Source organism: Triturus cristatus, chromosome 4_2, assembly GCF_964204655.1.
Source record: "Triturus cristatus chromosome 4_2, aTriCri1.1, whole genome shotgun sequence".
Taxonomy (NCBI): domain Eukaryota; kingdom Metazoa; phylum Chordata; class Amphibia; order Caudata; family Salamandridae; genus Triturus; species Triturus cristatus.
This window is the reverse complement of record NC_140586.1, coordinates 955627976-955646680: the sequence shown is the minus strand read 5'-3', so window position 1 is coordinate 955646680 and position 18705 is coordinate 955627976. Positions and strand designations below refer to the sequence as shown.

Below are 18705 nucleotides of genomic sequence, written 5' to 3'. Positions count from 1 at the left end.
TTTTCTGCCCTCTGTTAGGCCTTTTCTGCTTGTTTTCTGCCCTTTTATTTTGTCCTCTTCTGCTCTGTTTCATGCTAGTTTTTCTGCCCTGTTTTGCCTTTTCTACTCGTTCCACGATGGTGGCTTTTGTATGAAGTTACTAATAATCGTACCTTATGTTTCTCCTTCTTGCAGCCGCTACAGATAAGAGCGGTTTGGTGGTGGGGTCGGCTGTGGGGGGGAGGGAAGTTCGAGAGAGGACCACAAGGGAACATTAAATAAATAATGTATTAATTTTCCCTCGTGGTCGTCTCCCGAAATACCCCCCAGCCAGCCCACCGCTCTTACCTGCAGTACCCGCGGCTGCCTTCTTGTGTCCGGAGAGATCATTACATAAGCTGGTGACGATCAAGGCCACCACAGAGCTCATACAACATTGAACGTTTGCGGGCATCATATTGAATCCTGCTGGATGTCTCTGCGATAACGTTCAGGAAACAAAGCCTGATATTTGTGGAGTGCTGGGACGTCAACAAACATCGGGCCATATGTATCAAGCCTTTTTCCCGTTTGCAAACGGGCAGATTCTCAGAATCTGCCCGTTTGCGAATGGGAAAAAGCCTTTTGGGATGTATCATCCCAAAAGGCCATCACATAATAGAGAATCTCCAAATTTGCGATTCTCTATTTTGCGAATGCAATTAAGGAATTACAAATTGCGATTCCTTAAATGTTATCCTGGAAGCACCAGATATTTGCTATTTGGCCTTAAGGAATTGTAAATTAATTTGCGATTTTCTTTAAAAAAAAGCACTTTTTTTTATTTTTTAGAAGTGCCATATGTCATTGCCATGTATGTGCGCTAAATTTGCACACATGCATATTTCAGGGGTGCAACAGTGTCCTTTTGGCACCCTTGCAACATTGAAATTGCATTCTCAATTTGCGATTCTCTATTTGGTAATCGCAAATTGAGAATGTCTTCCCATTCATTCCTATGGGCCTCCTAGCCCATAGGAATGAATGGGAAGGTGTACCTTATTTGCGAATCTCAATTTGTGATTCGCAAATAAGGAATATGTAGGATTCGCAACATTTTTAGCAAATCCTACATACATTGCATTTTGCGATTCTCTATTTACAATTCGCTAAAAATCGCAATTTGAGAATCGCAAAACTCTTTTTTGATACTTATGGCCCTTGGTCTCTAAACTTGCAGATTTGGGCAGAGTGCTCCAGGCTTTTTTCCGGTATTTGCTTACTGCTGCGCATGTGTAGAGTTTATCGTCTAGCATGCACTATCTTGGTAGTTCGTCTTTGCTCGGCTTGGTGCGTCGCTGTAATCAGGACAACGTGCTCTGAAGAGGCGTAAATACAGCACGCTCAGTCCATTATAAAGAAGTTGGGCAGGCCTGCATTCTTACAGTAGGGGGCTGAGTGTCCATCTCTTTTCCCACTGTAGCAGAAAGATCATTGGCTAGCACTTATATTTACGGTGAGAGGCCCACCTGTGCTGGTGCAGCCTAACTTATCACAGCGACAGGCACTCCTTGTTTCCTTTGCCGCCTGCATTGCTTCCTGTTATGCAGCATTGGCTCGGTGTAGGATACAGTTATACAATTTATGGATTCAAGGAAAGTGGGAGTCTATCCTTTTCTTCTACAGGTTTTTTTTTTTAAAGCGCTGCTGCGGTGCACTTGTCTAACGGTGATAAACTAATTTTCTGCTCGCTTTTCTGCCCTCTATTTAGCCTTTTCCTGCTTGTTTCTTCTCTCTTCCTGCCGTTTCCCTCCTCCTGCCACTCCGCGCCCAGCCCTTCTCACAGGTCCTACTTAATGGAGGCCGTAGTGCGACCCCATTGGACAGACCCTCATGCCATCTCCCCCTGCGACAGTTCTCCTGTCCAGTTTGCCCATAGTTCTCTACCCTCTGCTGCCTTAGGTTTGTGCCTCCTCTGCTCGTTTCTGCTCATTATCTGCCTTCTTTTTCTTCTCTCATTCTGCTAGTTGTTGGCCTTTTTCTGTCCTCTGTGTTTGCGTCTCTCTGCTCGTTCTGCCTGGTATGTTGCCTCTCTCTGCTCGTTCTGCCTGGTATGTTTGCCTCTCTCCGCTCGTTCTGCCTGGTATGTTTGCCTCTCTCTGCTCGTTCTGCCTGGTATGTTGCCTCTTTCTGCTCGTTTCTCACCTTCATTTGTCCCCGTTCTGCTTATTTCTGACCTGGCTGTTTGAAGGAGACGTCGCATCCGCAGCTCTCAGGTATCTCCAGGGCTGACAGTGCTTTGCTCTACAGAAGCTGACAGATTGACCAAAGAGGAGTTTCAATTCTACTTCCATCCATCTTGAATGCTGAAGTGTGCGGACCTTAAAGCGGAATGGACCCCTCACCCTGTAGAGTAGAAGCGTGGACGCTGAACCCCTTCTGACGTCTCTGTCACGACTGCATGGGGCATCTAATGCAATGTTTCTATATGTCGAGGCCTGACGGAGGCTAGGGAGAGATCTGTGATACCGCTTGTGAGAAGTTGGCCTGGTATATGATGTTCACTAGTTAAAGTGACCACCTTGTACCATGCCAAGCAACCCTTATGGTGTGGTTGTAAGTCAACCTTTTCGGACTAGCTGCCCTAGTGGTAGCGTAGGCTAAGCAGTCTTTGAGGCTAAACTCGTTAAAGCGTGTTAAGCAGGCTGTTTTACCAAATGCAACCCCCCTTTATACCAATGAAAGGACACCACACAGATATATATTGAAAATATATATGTATTTATTTCTCAAAGTATCCCCTAGACTCTTTATGAGCACGGGAGCACAAATCGTTAAACAAGACAATGCGATAATATACAGAAGTTGCACTTTATATGGATGGGCCCTGGTGGCCACTCAAACCATATACTAAAATAGTGGTATAAGTACCACGAACAGGAAAGTGAAAAGGCCTAGGGCCTCTAGAATCGCTGGGCCTACACGGAGCTAACTTCAGTTAGTGACCAGGAGGTCCACGGGTCGCGTGTGCAGTAAGGAAAGTTACACGCGGGCTCCCATAGGTTTTCAATGGGTGCGTAAAAGTTACAAAGTTACTGCAGAAAGGGTCTTCTGAATGGACTACGATCTTAAGATTTGAAACACAGACACTAGAGATGATTCTCTACACTTGGGCGCCGGAGTGCCAGCTTTACCTCACCCACAGGAAGCGGGTGCATAGGTCTCGAAGTGCGTCGGGTTTCTTCTATCGATTCAATGGAGCCTGTCGACAAAGATGCTGCAGGCGGGCGGTCCAGAAGAGATGCTTTGGATCCAAGGGTGGATCGGAGTTGTAGAAGACCTGAAAGCAGAGGGGACAGTGTTCACAGTCACTAGCCAGTGACCGGCGGGGCACCAGGTAGGTACCAGGCGATGTCGGGTGCAAACAAGTGGTGAAGGGTAGCTTGTCTCCGCAGCCACGTGGTCCCTGAAGGTCGACGACGTCCAGGAGTCGGTTCACGAGCTGTCCCACGCAGGTTCTCGCTGTCGGCGACTCAAAAGAAGCAAACAAGCCTTGGCAAAGGCAGGAGTCGTGGAAAGAGAGGAAAGCTGATTGTTCTGACCAGCAAGGTCAGAGGGGCTGCTCTTTTGGAGAGCAGCTAGGGCCAGTCTGGAGCAACCAGACCAGCGTCGTTGATTTTAGGTTTCGTCGCCAAAATGGCCACTAGGCAACGGGCCAGGGACCGGGCAGGCGCGTCGAGGTGCGAAGTGCAGAGGGGCCCCACGCAGATCGTGGAGATGCTGGAGGGCTCACCTTTGGTGCAGATGCTGCTCGATGGTTGGGCTTCTCAGGACCCAAAGCACAACTCGGAGGGAGCCTCTGTTGCTGCGCTTGCAGCTTGTCGTCGGTCTTTCAAGATGGCTGGCTCCACGTGTCTCGGTGCCTCCACGGGTTCCTTCTTCTCAGGGACTGTGGATCGGGCGGTGAGAGGTCTGGAGGTCCAGGTCTTGTCGGGCTCTGGGCTCGGGCTCCGGCAGGAGGCGGCGGCAAAGCAGACGTTCAATAGCTGGTTGGTGCTTGCGTTAGCAAGATGGTCACTCCCTGACCATAGGGGAGATTTCCTTCAGTCCTCTGTGCAGCAGAGCTTCGAAGTTCCCGTCTTCTTCTTGTGGTTAAGTTGATTCCAGGATGTCTGAAGTCTTAGGACACAGCTCCTACCTTTAAGCGGATTCTAGGGGCCGGACTACCTGCTAGGTCCCTCCCTAAGGGTGGGACCAGGAAGGGGGGTGGTTACACCCCCAATCCTTTGTCCAGCTCGCCCCGGGTCCAGGGCTGGTGTGCCCCAGGACTGGTTTGAACTGGCATATGCACCGAGGCTCCTTGTGAGCCTCAGGCATGTCTGGTTTCTTTCAAGCCCTACCTGACCAATACACAAAATCCTGTCTGGGGTGGTGCTCGCACCTCCCCTGGCAGGAAACCCTTTGTCCACGTCTCCCAAGCTGGAAGGACTCCCAGCAGCAGGAGGGCAGACTTGTGTCTGTGGTGGCAGCATCCATTTTGTGGAGCTGAGGCTATGTCTGATTTTACCCGGGTTTCAGGTACTGTACATGTCGTGTCCTTCTAGAAGGGTGGAATGCTAACCCCGTCGCCAGAATTGGCGAGGGGTTAGTATTCCAATTCGTATGACACCTTACTCGACATGTTTTGATAAAGCCAAACCAAAGATAGCATTTAACCGCGAGGTTCATAATGCACTTAAGAGTATATGGTATGACGATATCTGGAAACAGTAGAAGGAAGTTGTTCCGACCACTGCAGACAGGCTCAGCTCATGCCAGAGCACCATCTCACATGGAACCAAGCACTCTGCCTTCAGGATTGTCAAGGCCTGCCATAGGAGTGACTTGTAGGTTAACATGTGTCCCATTTAAGGTTAGGTATAGGTATACTACACCTAAGTAAGAGGTGGTTACGCCAACTTACCCCAGCTGAGTGATCAGCCAGTTGTGTCAAATTTGTTAGGCCAGGCCAGGGGTGGCACAATACATGCTTCAGCCCCTGGTAGGCCTTAGATACACCAATGCCCTGGGTACCTAGTGTACACTGGTACAGGGGCTCACAGGTTGATCCACTTCCAATTGGTTATGCACCTAGGGTGCATAGTGTAAATTTAGTAGAGAGAACAGCAGGCTGGGGGTCTGATTAGCAGGCCCACAGCCTCAATATGTCAAAAACCAGTGAAGCAAAAGCAAAAATTTGGGGTGACCATAGGATAGCAGACCCTACTCTCCTACACAACCCCCCCCCCCCAAACGCAGGGACATTAAACTAGCCTTGACCAGTCTCGTCTTCATGTCCTAAGTGGAAGTACCTGGAGAGACCATCTGCATTCCCATGGTCCGTACCTGGCCGGTGCTCCACTGTAAAGTCCATCCCCTGTAGGGAAATGGACCACCTAAGCAGTTTGGGGTTTTCACCCTTCATCTGATTTAGCCACAAGAGGGGCTTATTGTCGGTCTGAATCTTGAAGTGAGTGCCAAACAAGTATGGCCTCAGCTTCTTCAGGGCCCACACCACAGCAAAGGCCTCCCTCTCAATAGCTGACCAATTCTTCTCTCTGGGGGTCAACCTTCTGCTAATAAAAGCAATGGGTTGGTCTTGACCATCTACATTAAGTTGTGACAGCACAGCTCCCACACCCAACTCAGAAGCATCTGTTTGGACAATAAACTCTTTGGAGTAGTCAGGACTTTTCAGGATAGGTGCAGAGCACATGGCCTTCTTCAGGTCATCAAATGCCTTTTGACAGCTTACTGTCCACTGAACGTTTTTGGGCATCTTCTTGGATGTCAGATCATTAAGAGGAGTCACAATGGACCCATAGTTCTTAACAAACTTCCTGTAGTACCCAGTCAAGCCCAAGAAAGCTCGACCTTGAGTCTGGGTGGTTGGAGGAGACCAGTCCTTGATGGATTGTATCTTACTCTCCAGTGGTTGAACTTGGCCTCCACCTACAAGGTGGCCCAAATACACAACCTTACTCTGCCCTATCTGGCACTTAGTAGCCTTGATAGTGAGGCCTGCCTTTTGCAGATCCTCAAGTACCTTCTTCAGGTGGATCAGGTGATCCTCCCAGGTGGAGCTAAAGACAGCAATGTCATCAAGATATGCTGCACAAAAGTCGTCCAACCCAGTAAGGACTTGATTCACCAACCTTTGGAAGGTGGCAGGTGCATTCTTCAGACCAAAGGGCATCACCACAAATTGATAATGCCCACCTGGGGTTGAGAATGCTGTTTTGGCCTTAGACTCCTCAGCTAACCTGATTTGCCAATAGCCAGCTGTCAAGTCAAATGTGCTCAAAAACTTAGCAGAAGCTAGTTTGTCTATGAGCTCATCTGCCCTTGGAATAGGATGTGCATCTGTCCTGGTGACAGCATTGAGTCCTCTGTAATCCACACATAACCTCATCTCTCTCTTGCCATCTTTGGTGTGAGGTTTGGGGACCAGAACCACTGGGCTAGCCCAGGGGCTCTCTGAGGGTTCAATGACACCTAATTCCAGCATTTTGTGTACCTCAGCCTTTATGTTTAAAATTAAGTGAGAGAGACCCCTTTAACCAACCAGGGGAATAGGGTACTACTATCTGGTAGAAATGAAATTCCCGTGGTGCAAATTGATTTAAGAATTGGTGATATTAAGAAAACGAAATGTTGTGTTAAAAAACACAATCATAAGCCCATGTGCTAGGATTTGTCTAGTTAATACAAATCATACCCATATACAATTCAGTACAAACATAATATTTTATTAAAAATCAGTGAAAAACAGACAAAAGCACTTTATGATCCTGTCACAAATGCATCTAAAACATGCGAATGTCATCTATATTCAAAGTGAATTCCACTAAATTAAGGGGCACGACTTGTACACCTGGCTAAAATACAATATTTGGACCTTACAAAACACAATGGCTGTATCTAACAATTAATGATCCCACACACTTGAAACAGAGAGACAAAGACAGACAGTACAATTTTGCATTTAAATAACACATCTGTTGATAAGTTTCAAAAGCTTTTCATACACACAATTTGTTAATACAGTGTCTACAAGAAAAGCTGTTCCCACAGATTGTGTTACAGTAATGCGTCGACGCGTTTCGATGGTTAGATTGAATTGTCCATCTTTTTCAAGACCAAAGATATTTCATTGTCTCTCTTATTATGGGCACTGTTTGGTTGCCGTGTTCAGAGACTCCTGTTGACAGATGTATCAATAATACAAAGTTATATTTATGACCAACACTAATTGATACATTGCACCTTCATTGTGTATTCTATAAAATAATCCTACATGAAGCCATATTGTTATCGGTACATATGATCATATTCTGAATTCACTTCATATCCAGTTCGGTGATTTGGTTATAACTGAAACAATATCAATAATATTTTCTTGGGAGTGGTATTTACATCCACATCAGACTATTTCTAATTATCTCCTAGCAAATGGGCTACTCGGACTAGGGAAGTTAAAGATATTATTGAATATATGGAGCAAGATGTAAAGTCAGGACAATACCTTATAGCATGTCTCAATTTCCTCTGATTCCTTGTTGTCTATTTATTCATTATATCTTTTCAAGACCATCTGGAAATGCAACAATATGTGAATCAGCCTTCAGTTTATGTTTAAAAATGATGTCGTGTTTTTTTATATAAAAGAATTTTTTATTTTATCGACACTATTGTCTCTTATTCACGCATGAGGCAGATATTCCTCCTTAACTTATCTCATCGAGATAGATAGGTTGTCATGTTCCAATATAAATGAATCTTAAATATTTTCTTTGGATTGTCAAATCTAGTCACCTTATTCAATGATGAAGTTAGTATATTCCGAGACCCTTTCCAAACGTCATTGCAGAATGGGGCAGGATGTTTCTTACTTGTGAACTCGTCCTCATATGATTTTAAATTAGTTTTACCTAAAATACGAACCGTTATCATGAGTCTAGAATTTAGATTGTCGTTGCTAAATAATATCACAGAACATAACAGTTCAGATGCCTACCGTTTGATTTGCAGAGAGCTACTTGGCGTGTTTGTTGTAAAGTCGCCGTAGCAGGCAGACACGTATCATTCGCTGGTCACGGTGTTATCCCCTTTAGTTGGCCTTAACAGTGCCTGCAGCAAACAGACAGAGAATGCCGATATATCACCCAAGAGATCAAAAAAAGTGCCGTAAACTATAGTCAGTTAATATAAGGCATGGAGGTTATGACTAAGATTGTGACTCTATAATAGGGGCAAGTCTAACCCGTTCAGCTCACCGTAGCGTATGTCTTGGAAGGTTTTCAATGGGTTCTTCTTGTCTCCGTATCCGACAGCGTAAGGCATACTGTTGACCTAACATCAATATATACCCAGAGACACACACTCTGATTGGCCGGTTGTAAAGTTAAAAAGAATTTCATTCAGGTGTGTCTACGTGTTTCCCGCGTTATGCCCTAAAGGTAATCAAGGCTACGACCATCGTCATCCTGTGCATACTGCCTCGAGTGACCCGGACGTAACAGAATGTAACAATCCGGAAGTGTTGCACATTAAAAAAACATCCGGTTCAGGTCGGACCGTATCGGCAAATTTAAGCAAATCACGTTCGCACTGCCTAAGATGACCCGGACGCGCTCGGTTTACAAAAACTTCTAACTTTATGGATACAGCTGAGGCAGCAGACAATACTTATATTACTATTATGTCCACAGAGGTACCCATAAATATCGTCAAATGACTATTCAATTGTGTTATGCAGAATTTACCCCAAAAATAAAGACTTGCCACAATTTTGGCGATTTGAATCACACTTATTAAACCTAATTCACTAAAATATTAGATGTTAATCATGTAACTAAAAAAGAATCTTGTTGGTTAATTTTGTTTATTAATATGTCACAGCATACCTTTGTTGTAAATAACCCTCAACCTAGAGATGTTTTGTTTCATTTTATTAAATGTAACGGCATTAGAGAAAACTATCCTGTGGTTATTTCACTATGTTTCATATATTGACTACAAGTTTCATCCACTCCTCCCTGGTGTTCATGCCTTTATCTATGGTGTCTAGATGGCACATATACCACTGTTCCCGCATTTTTCTAATTGCATCTACATCACCTCCTCTCCGATTTACAGTTATTTTCTCCAGTATAAACCACTGGAACTCGTTATGTTGGTGGTTTGCTTTGGCATAATGGTCTGTAAGAGGTGCATTTTCTTTTTTTCTTTTTTAACGCGGATCTATGTTCAAGTAATCTAATTCGTAGTTCCCTGCTGGTCTCACCCACGTAGCCTAAGCCACATGGGCAGATAAGCAGGTAGACTAGATTCTTGCTCCGACAGTTGTTTAATGTTTTCACGACCAAAGTTTTGCCATTGAAATTCAAAGTTTTTTGCTTGATGCAATTGGGACAAATGGAACATGTTCCACAGGCATAGTTACCTGTTGCTGTTTGGTTATGCAGAGTAGTTTGAGTGTTATTCTCAATTATTTTATAGGTTTTTACCAATGCATTTCTTATGGTTTTGTTTCTTCTAAAAGAGAAGAGGGGTTTAGGCATGGGTGTCGACATCCCATCATTGAGAATTTTCCAATTTCGGTTCACTATGTTTTTTAATTTGTTGCTTAAACCTGAAAATTGGCTAACAAAGACGATTCTGTTTAAGTTTTTATTCTTATTCTCTTTGTTGCTGTTAAGGAGACTCTCCCTGTCGTAAAATCTTGCACGCTTAAAAGAGTGCTTGATTAATTTTCTGGGGTATCCTCTTTCTTTCAGTTTTTTTTCCATTTTTTCAGCATGGTGATAGAAATCCGTGAGGCTTGTACAGTTACGACGTAACCTTAAAAACTCGCCAAATGGGATGTTATCTTTTTGTGACTTGGGATGATTACTATCATACTTCAACAGAGTATTCTTGTCAGTTAATTTTGTGAATAATTCCACCTCAAGGTGTCCTTGTGTATCTTTTATTTTAATATCCAAAAAGTCGACACTTATGTCGCTAAAATTGGCTGTAAACTTCAAATTCAGGTCTCCTTTATTGAGCCATTCTAAAAATTGCATAAGCTCATTTTCAGCACCGTTCCAGATAAAGATTATATCATCTATAAAACGGTGCCTTGTCCCTTCAGTAAATGGGTGGAGGCATATGCTTTGAAGGATAATACAGCCCTTACGACAGCGAAAGAACTCCTAAAGGAGTTCTTTCCGTGATTCGGCATTTGTCGGGTCTTATGGAGTGACAACGGACCTCATTTCATTGGGCAAGTTGTCGAATATGTCATGAAGGGGTTAGGGATTAAGCAGAAATTTCATGCCGCTTTTCACCCACAATCAGCAGGTTTGGTGGAGCGGTACAATTCCACCCTGAAATTGATATTGGCTAAAATACAGGCTTCCACGTCTTTGAAATGGCCTGATGCCCTGCCCCTAGCACTACTTTCTATCAGATCAATGCCACATACACGATCTGGCCTTCTGCCATATGAGGTTGTGTTTGGCAGGCCCATGAATATTTGGGGATTCCCTAAGCCTCGCCCTATACATAATGTACCCCATGTGTTGATGAGTGACTATTTGACCCAGTTAACTGGCAGCTTGTCTTCTATTTATCAGCAGGTACAGGAAGCCCTTCCAGACAGGTCGCAGGGTGATGGCCATGATCTGCAGCCTGGAGATTATGTCTTGACGAAGTCCTTCCAGCAAAGCAGTTCCTTGGTGCTTCATTGACGTGGACCGGAACAAGTCCTTCTGGCTACCAGAACTGCAGTGCGAGTGACCAACCGGAAGAATTGGGTACATGCTACCGACTGTCGTAAAGTTCTGCATGCCCTCGTGAGCCCAGATGCGTTGACAGATCACCGCGACATACTGGTCACCGAGAAAGGGTGAGCTGTGTCACCTGAAAGATCTGAGGAAGTCTTCCCGGACCACACGTTCCCTGGTACATCTAGATATCTGCTTCAATCCAGAAAAAAAGACATTTCAGCGCAGAAGGAGACTGTTTGAGTCACTGTCCTGGGTGATTAAAGACTGACTACAAAGGGGGGTAGCCTATTAGTGACTACTCGTCTCAATGTTAGTGAAGAAACCAATGCCTGCCCAGGACCTTAGGGCACCATTTGTTTTGTTGTTTACCGACAAAATGAACATGCCGGAGGAGAAGAAATCGAAAGAAATCGAATCCTGCAAAAGTCTGTAGTAAAAATATGATGTTCGCTATTGGACTAACTTTGACTGTCGTCATCACTGCTGTCATAATGTGGGTTGTAGTGGAAGTAGCTCGGGCTCGAAACTTACTGACTGCTACTACTCCTGTCCCCACTGAACATTATTATTTTACTCTTCCCTATCATGAAAGAAAACATTGAATGTCGTATCTCAATAACTCTTTCATACAAACGTTGCATCATACTTATAATGCTACGAACACTACCAACTGCTGGGTATGTGGAATGATGGCAGCACATCAGAAGAAGAGAGGAACACCTTTCATTCTCTTGCCATTCTCGCATAATGGCTCCTGTAGAGTCTGGTTTGCATTGTTGTGGGCCTCTGAAATTGCTAATATTACTCTAGCTGATGTAGGAGGACTTAATGCAAAGCTTAATAAAGTTTGTTACCCCAATGAGGAAGGGGACCCACAAGCCAAAGGAACTGCATGGGAAATGGAGGAGTATCGCAGAGGAAATTCCTCCACACGTTATGTTTTCCCCAACACTTGAACGGCCAAGGGTAACGGGCCTTTTGTCATCGCTGTTACTAGAGCTCGAGCAAATCTTTGTGTGACCAGCTTTGGTAGTATCCCAGTGGGGAAAAGTGACTGTACCACAGTATTAAACATTACTAGAATGAACAATAGCAGTTTTCTTTCCTCACACAACACTTATTTCATTTGTGGGAGTAAAGGCTATTATCATCTACCAATCGGATGGTCCGGAACATGCTACGTGTCCTTTTTGCTTCCTCCTGTGTTCCTAGCACCTGCATCTTATCATAAAGATCAAAAACTGTTTAATGACATTTCCTTGAACCGATTCAAAAGAACTATAAATAATGATGAAGTGGATCAAAGTGACACAGCATTACAGCAATATGTTGTCTTTAATTTGGGACTCTTTTTCTTTGTTGGTGCGGCTTTGAATAGCAGGAAAATCAGGCGCTTAACCCGTGTAGTAGAGGCTGTGACCAATCAGACAGCAATGGCGCTTGGAAATATTACAGAAGAACTCAAAAATATCAGAATTGTGACATTGCAAAACCGAATAGTGCTAGACGTGGTTCTAGCTGATCGTGGTGGAGCATGTCGCATTATCGGTAGTGGTTGTTGTGTCTTTATCCCTGACCACGCCCCTTCTGTTAATGTGCTATTTCCAAAATGCATAGAATAGCCACTGAGATACATCAAGATTCAGGAACATGGACTTGGGCTGGATGGGTCTGGAGTGTATTTTCTGTATGGGGCTTAAAAATTTTATGGGTCTTGTTCATAATTATTGCAATTCTCTTCTCTTGTTGTTTATGTATCCAAAGCGGGCCAATGCTTTGTTCCCTCTGTATTTCTACTTGTACTACTTATCTACCATCTAAAACAAATGTCCAAAATGTAAATGCCCTTTTAGCAATAGATCAAGAAATCAGTAACATAATATTAATTGATATATATGACTTTTATCGTACTCCTTTAGAAACATAAGAAAATGTCTTAGCTTATGCCAAAGGGCCGTCTGTGGAAAATGTGTAATATTTTACTTGGCATAAGCAACAGCCATTTTGGCTGTGGTTTCCATTTTGTTTCCTTCGTAATTCTCCTGTCCTCTGCTGCTCGTCTTTTTCTGCCTGTGCTATCTATTTTAGTTGACTTCCTGACTCAGCTAAAAGCAATGTATGTGCTGAGAGTTTGTAGCTGCCAGGGCACCTGGTTTCAGATGTTAACTGTCAATCATTTACTGCTGCCATAAGCACTCTTGCTCCCCCTCCCACTTTGCTGACCATGTGGTTTTTTCATCTGTCCTTGTTTGCTGATAACTATTTTTAAAACTTGTTCTTCCTATTTCTGTTTACATGCTTACACTACCGAAATCCTGTATAAAAAGAGCTGTGTTCTGTGAATTCAGTGTACTACCTCAGGCAGCACTTGAGAGTGCTGTGTGGATCTGGTCCCACTCATAAATGATTAATAAACGTGTTATGTATTTCCAACTCTAGTGCTGATCTCTATTTTATTGGTCTTTCAACCCGTGGACAAAAGGGGGACCCTGCACAAGTGTACCGCTAAAAAGATACATTTCCGCAAGTCATGTACAGCATGAGGTGGAAGCAGGGCCTGGCCTTTGTCTCTACGGCACATTGCTTTCAGTCATGTACAGCATGAGGTAGGAGCAGGGCCTAGCCTTTGTCTCTACTGCACATTGCCTTCAGTCATGTACACCATGAGGTAGGAGCAGGTCCTGGCCTTTGTCTCTACTGCACATTGGCTTCTGTCATGTTCAGCATGAGGTAGGAGCAGGGCCTGACATTTGTGTCATCTGCACATTGTCTTCAGTCATGTACAGCATGAGGTAGGAGCAGGGCCTGCTCAAAGGCCAGGCCCTAAATACAGTCAAATTATTTACAGAAGTTACTGTGTGTAGCTATGCCGTTGGTCTTTCTGTTTTAATATATGAAAATCAGCAGATTAAAACATAGTGCCATGAATCTATGGCTCTGGTTTGTTCCTTGAACTCTTAGAATCTAAACCAGAGCCACGGATCGCATGCATAAAAAAATATGTCATGGAGCTCGTACTTTCTGATGATTCCCAAATCCTGTGTCAAGCTGTAGAACAAGAGGAACCTAACCCCCCGGGCTCCCACATCCCTTCCAATATCCTCCCCGGGTCTACAGTTGTTCTCATTGTCCCTTTATACTCCCAGCCATTTTTTCTACAACAAATTCTGCTGTGGTTCCTCCTGGATCCGCTTTGGAAGAAGAAACAAAGTGTTCCACCAAAGGTATTTATTTTTCAAAACTGACTGCAGCTTATTTTATATTGTTTGACTCCTAGTTGTGTTTTATTGCAAAACAAATGCTGAGCGGATGTTCAATGTACCACTGAAGGACCATGAGTTGGACCAATCTCCCAAAATCTCTCTCTTGATTTATTTTCTTTGATTTTTAACAGTTTTGCCCTATGGCTACATGCAGCAGGAAGTGGTCAAAGGGACTGGCTGAGGTTGCCCTGGGCTGGCAGTACACAGGCACGATGCTTGCCCTAGATTCACAGTTCTTGGGGAATTCGTCAACCAAGGTCACCGTCTATTGGCCAAGATCCGGGTACAATTTTAAGTGTCATATTTACCCACGGGAGGCCCTTTGAGGCGCCCCACCCCCACTATGGCCTGGGCTAGAGTTGCACCTTTTATGGCCTTTTCTGTTTTATGTTTGGGGCAAGGGAACCAGCCTTGCATCCTGAAGTGGCTGCAGCACAGAAGAACATGTTATTTTGCGGCAGCCAATCATAGAACTAATCCATGGTTGAATCTCTGGACTATGGGTCTGAAAGAGACAATAGTTCATTATTTATGTGTTTGTTTGAAGAATGCTTATTTCAGTATTTATTGTGTATTTATTTGCAGATCAAATCATTGAAAATGCATAGGCGATTGTCTCCGGCTTCCAGTAATGACTTAGAGCGGGCCCTGGCTTCCAAAAATGATTCAGTGTGGGTTTCTGAGTTCTACTAATGATTAAGTGGAGGTCCACGGCAGTCATAAGGGTAGAATGCCTCTCCAGTGCACCTTTAGAACGTATTGCTTTCCTGGCCAATTTATGTTACAACTGAACGCTATGCACCCTTTTACCCCGAGTTTCCAAATATTCCTTTGGCGGTTGGATTTCTAGGAACAGTGAAATTCAGGGTGTATTTAGATTTCAAAGCTTTGTATTGAATTTTTAAAGGTCAGCATGTATGAAATCATACATAAAAGAATTTATCAAATCAGAGACAACATAGGCAAATACAAAATAAACTTAAAGGGTAAGAGAAGATAAGGAGGGGGGATAAGGAAGCAGGGTCAGATTAGTGGTACAAACTGCACGGTGGGGGGGTAACCGAGGGGAGCGGGGGATGCTACATAACTCACATTTGAGCAGATGCATTAATGACAGTGGTAGAGACATTCACCATTCTGATGAGTTTTTTGATAGGTGACCCCAGGTTGCTGGCAAGTAAGTGGTAAAACATAATGGTGTGAACACATTAATACATGTATGTTAGCCTGGTATGTATAGCAAGCCAGCAAGTCAGGTGTAGGAGTGTGGCAACATCTGATCTGCGTAGAACTTTAGGGTATATATGCTTCATGCAGGATTTTAGTCCCGAATAGGATGGGGGTGAACTCTGGTGTACAGAGACTCATCAGTGATGTGATTAGTCAAGCAGTGTCCAGGGATAATTGTGGAAAGAGAATGAGGTGAGACATAGCAATGGTAGTAATCTTAGGTTTGGTTACGTATGATGATTTGGGAGATTTTATTATGGAGAGAGAACTGTATGTGGGGTGTTTCGAAGAAGGATTTCTGGTGCCAAAGTAGTTGTCCAACGTATTCCAGATGGGTTTAGAGGGTGTCTTCCATGGTGAGTTTTGGAGTGAGATATTGTCTGTGCCCCTAATGTGGGAAATCCAGTTGATCTAGGTGTTAAAGAAGGCTTTGTGCCTGCTTTTCCAGTTGAATAGAACTCATTTGGTTGCAGATGTTCTAGGTAACTCTAACCAGGCGCGGTCGGCTGGATTATCGAGATTAGCATCAAGGAAGCCCTTAATGAGGAAGCAAGTCTGGATATTTAGTACCACCACAAGTTGGTGGGTGGGTGGGTAGTTAGTATCACCACTTTACCACCACTGTCCCCAGCTGTAATGTTAACTTTGACTGATGAACTCAGTGCTTTCAGTGTAGCAAGCTGGTATGTGTTGTATGTTACAAGCCAATTTATAAACAGATGTGTATACTACCTGCAGCATATTTCTCTTTGTATTCGTGTTTTTAACACATTCCTGACTTTCTCGTTTCTGAAAGTGTACACAAAAGGATTCATTAAAGGGGAAATAATGTTAACGAACATATTCACTGTTTTATAGAACTCATCTGAAGGGTGCATTGCTGGGCTGACTTGAAGAAAGATGGCGGCTCCATAGATGAGTATTACCATGGTCAGGTGGGAGCTGCATGTGGAGAAAGCCTTCTGTCTTCGATTCGTTGATGGGATTCGCACAATCGTGGAAACGATGAAGATGTAGGACACGACAGTCAGCCCCAGAGAGCTCAGCAGGAAGGCGAGAGCTGAGATGATGTCAATGGTATGGAGGATCCTTGTGTCCATACAAGCCAGCTTCACGATAGACAAGCCATCACAGTAGAAATGGTTTATGATGTTGGGACCACAGTAGGGAAGCCCTGTTATGATAATAGTTGGGTAGAGGATACAAATGAGTGAACCCAGCCATGCTCCAATGATGAGCTGGATGCAGAGCCGGTCTCTCATGATGGTGGTGTAACGCAGTGGGATGCATATCGCCACATAGCGATCTAAGGACATGATTGGGAGAAGTAAAAGGGTAATGGCTGCGAGATAAGTAGAGATAAAAAACTGTATGAAGCAGTTGGCCTTTGCAATTGATTTATCCACCGAGAGCATCTGCACTAGCATTAAAGGCACAATGTTGGAGATGTTCACGGTCTCCAGCAGGGATAGATTCCACAGAAAGAAATACATGGGGGTGTGTAGTCGGCGGTCTATGCATATTAAGGTAATCATGAGAACATTTCCCAATGCTGTAACCGTGTATATGAACAGAAGAATGATGAAAATTAGAATGCGCAGTTCGGGACTTCCGGTGAAACCCACAAGTATGAATTCTGTCACCAAGCTCTTGTTCTTCGTGTCCATGACTGTTCAACGGAATACCTAAACAAGAGAGGTGTTTTAAAGGTCTATTATTGTTGATGCAAAATGTGTTGATATTGCTGTAGTAAATTACTTCCAGTGTGATGAGTTTGTTTGTGGTCGGACATGGGAAGAGAACAACTGTAGGGTACATCAAGTTCTGAAACATTTAGAGTCTGGGCATGTCACTGAAGTTGCAAATGTGTAAAGGAGATTGGATATCTTGGGGACTCTATTTCCAGTAAAGGGGTGAAACCTAAAAAAAGAGTTTGTTGATACTATTTTCAATTTGGAAACTCCTAAGAACAAGGAAGATCTAGTGTCATTTTGGGGTATGATAGCATTTTATAGTTTTACATACCCTATATTTCTCTGAAATCTGGTGGTTTCCAGGAGTTGCGAAAAACAAGGGGGCAGAGTTCAATTGGAGTGAAGAATGTGTAAAAGTGTTTGTGACAATAAAAGAATAGTTGGCAAATGCACTTGATCTGAAAAACTACATTCCGGAAAGAGATATCCTTGCAGTAATTGATGTCAGTGGTAAGGGCGTTGGGGTGGTTTTGTCACAGAAAGAGGAGTGTGGTGGAGAAACGGTCATCACTTGACAGTGCTTCAAGAGTGCTATCAGTTATGAAGAAAGAGATCCTAGCTGCGAGTTGATACATTTATTGTGGGATTGTGTATTTACTATAAGTTAAAATCACACACCATTTACCCCTTAACTGCTGGTCCTTTCACCCCCCAGTGCTGAGCCCTTTTTTAGCTATTTTGCGAAGTTTACACTCAGGGCTCTATAACAGTTTTTTCCATATCAAGTATCCACACCACATTTGTGTCCTTTTTTCCAACATCCAGGGAGTTCCAAAGGTACTAACGGTTTGTGAACTCTCCTGGAGGGAACCAAGAAAATAGGTAAAATACAGCCATATTTTGAAATGTTTGGGAAAACTAGGAAAAAAGTGCTCCGAACAAAAGTGGCTGTTTCTTTTCTCCTAAAAGTGGCATCAATGAACGGTTTGCTGTGCTAAAGTCACCATCTTTCCAGCTTTCAGGAACAACTAGAGCTGAATTAAAAATCGTAACTCATTTTTCCTATTTTTTGCGATCTTGATCTTCTTCCAGCTTCTGGTGATCTTGGAAAGCTACAGATTTCAGAAACGTAGACAAAACCCCAAATTCAGTAAGGGGTCATATGTGTAGATCCCTCATGGTTTTCCCTAAGAAACCAACTGTTGAAATAAAGAAATATTGAAAATAAGTAGTAAAAAACCACCTATTTGTGACAACGTTTTCACCTGTAACGTTTTGTCATGATGGCGACTTACAAAAGCAATATACCATAACGTCCACTAGACCCTTCTCATTGCGGGGCTATATGGGGTTTGTAGGTTCTCCAACAACCCAAGGCACCCAGAGCCTACAACTTAGCTGCACTGAACAATGGTTATTGTGTACCTAGTGTGGACCAATTCATATGTTGAAGTATGCAGAGTGAAACACAGGTATCAAGGAAACCTTTGCATTACTGAATTGGGCACAAGAAATAGAGTTTAGGAGCAGTGGTTATTTGTACATCTTTGAATTTTTGGGTACACGTATTAGCACATGATTTAGAGAGTATTTTTCAAAATATCTTCTTTCTTACGCACTGTCTTACATTTCCAAGGCATAAATGCAGCAAACTCCAATTGGTAATAACAAAAGTTCTGCTAGTCAATGTTCCTACATGCCTTACAATAAAAATGGCACCTCACTTGTATGGGTAGGCCTAGTGCCTGC

At 43.6% G+C, this 18705-nt stretch overlaps 1 protein-coding gene across 1 annotated transcript; it reads right to left on the bottom strand.

The window, feature by feature from the left end:
- Positions 1–15990: 15990 nt before the first annotated feature.
- LOC146839089 (olfactory receptor 6M1-like) lies at positions 15991–16929 on the bottom strand. Its single transcript, XM_085600009.1, has one exon. It carries the CDS (start codon positions 16927–16929, stop codon positions 15991–15993), a length of 939 nt encoding a protein of 312 aa, XP_085456135.1.
- Positions 16930–18705: the final 1776 nt, after the last annotated feature.

Bases quoted from the DNA above. Each gene is read 5' to 3' on its own strand.
- LOC146839089 (XM_085600009.1), bottom strand. From the start codon at position 16,929: ATGGACACGAAGAACAAGAGCTTGGTGACAGAATTCATACTTGTGGGT.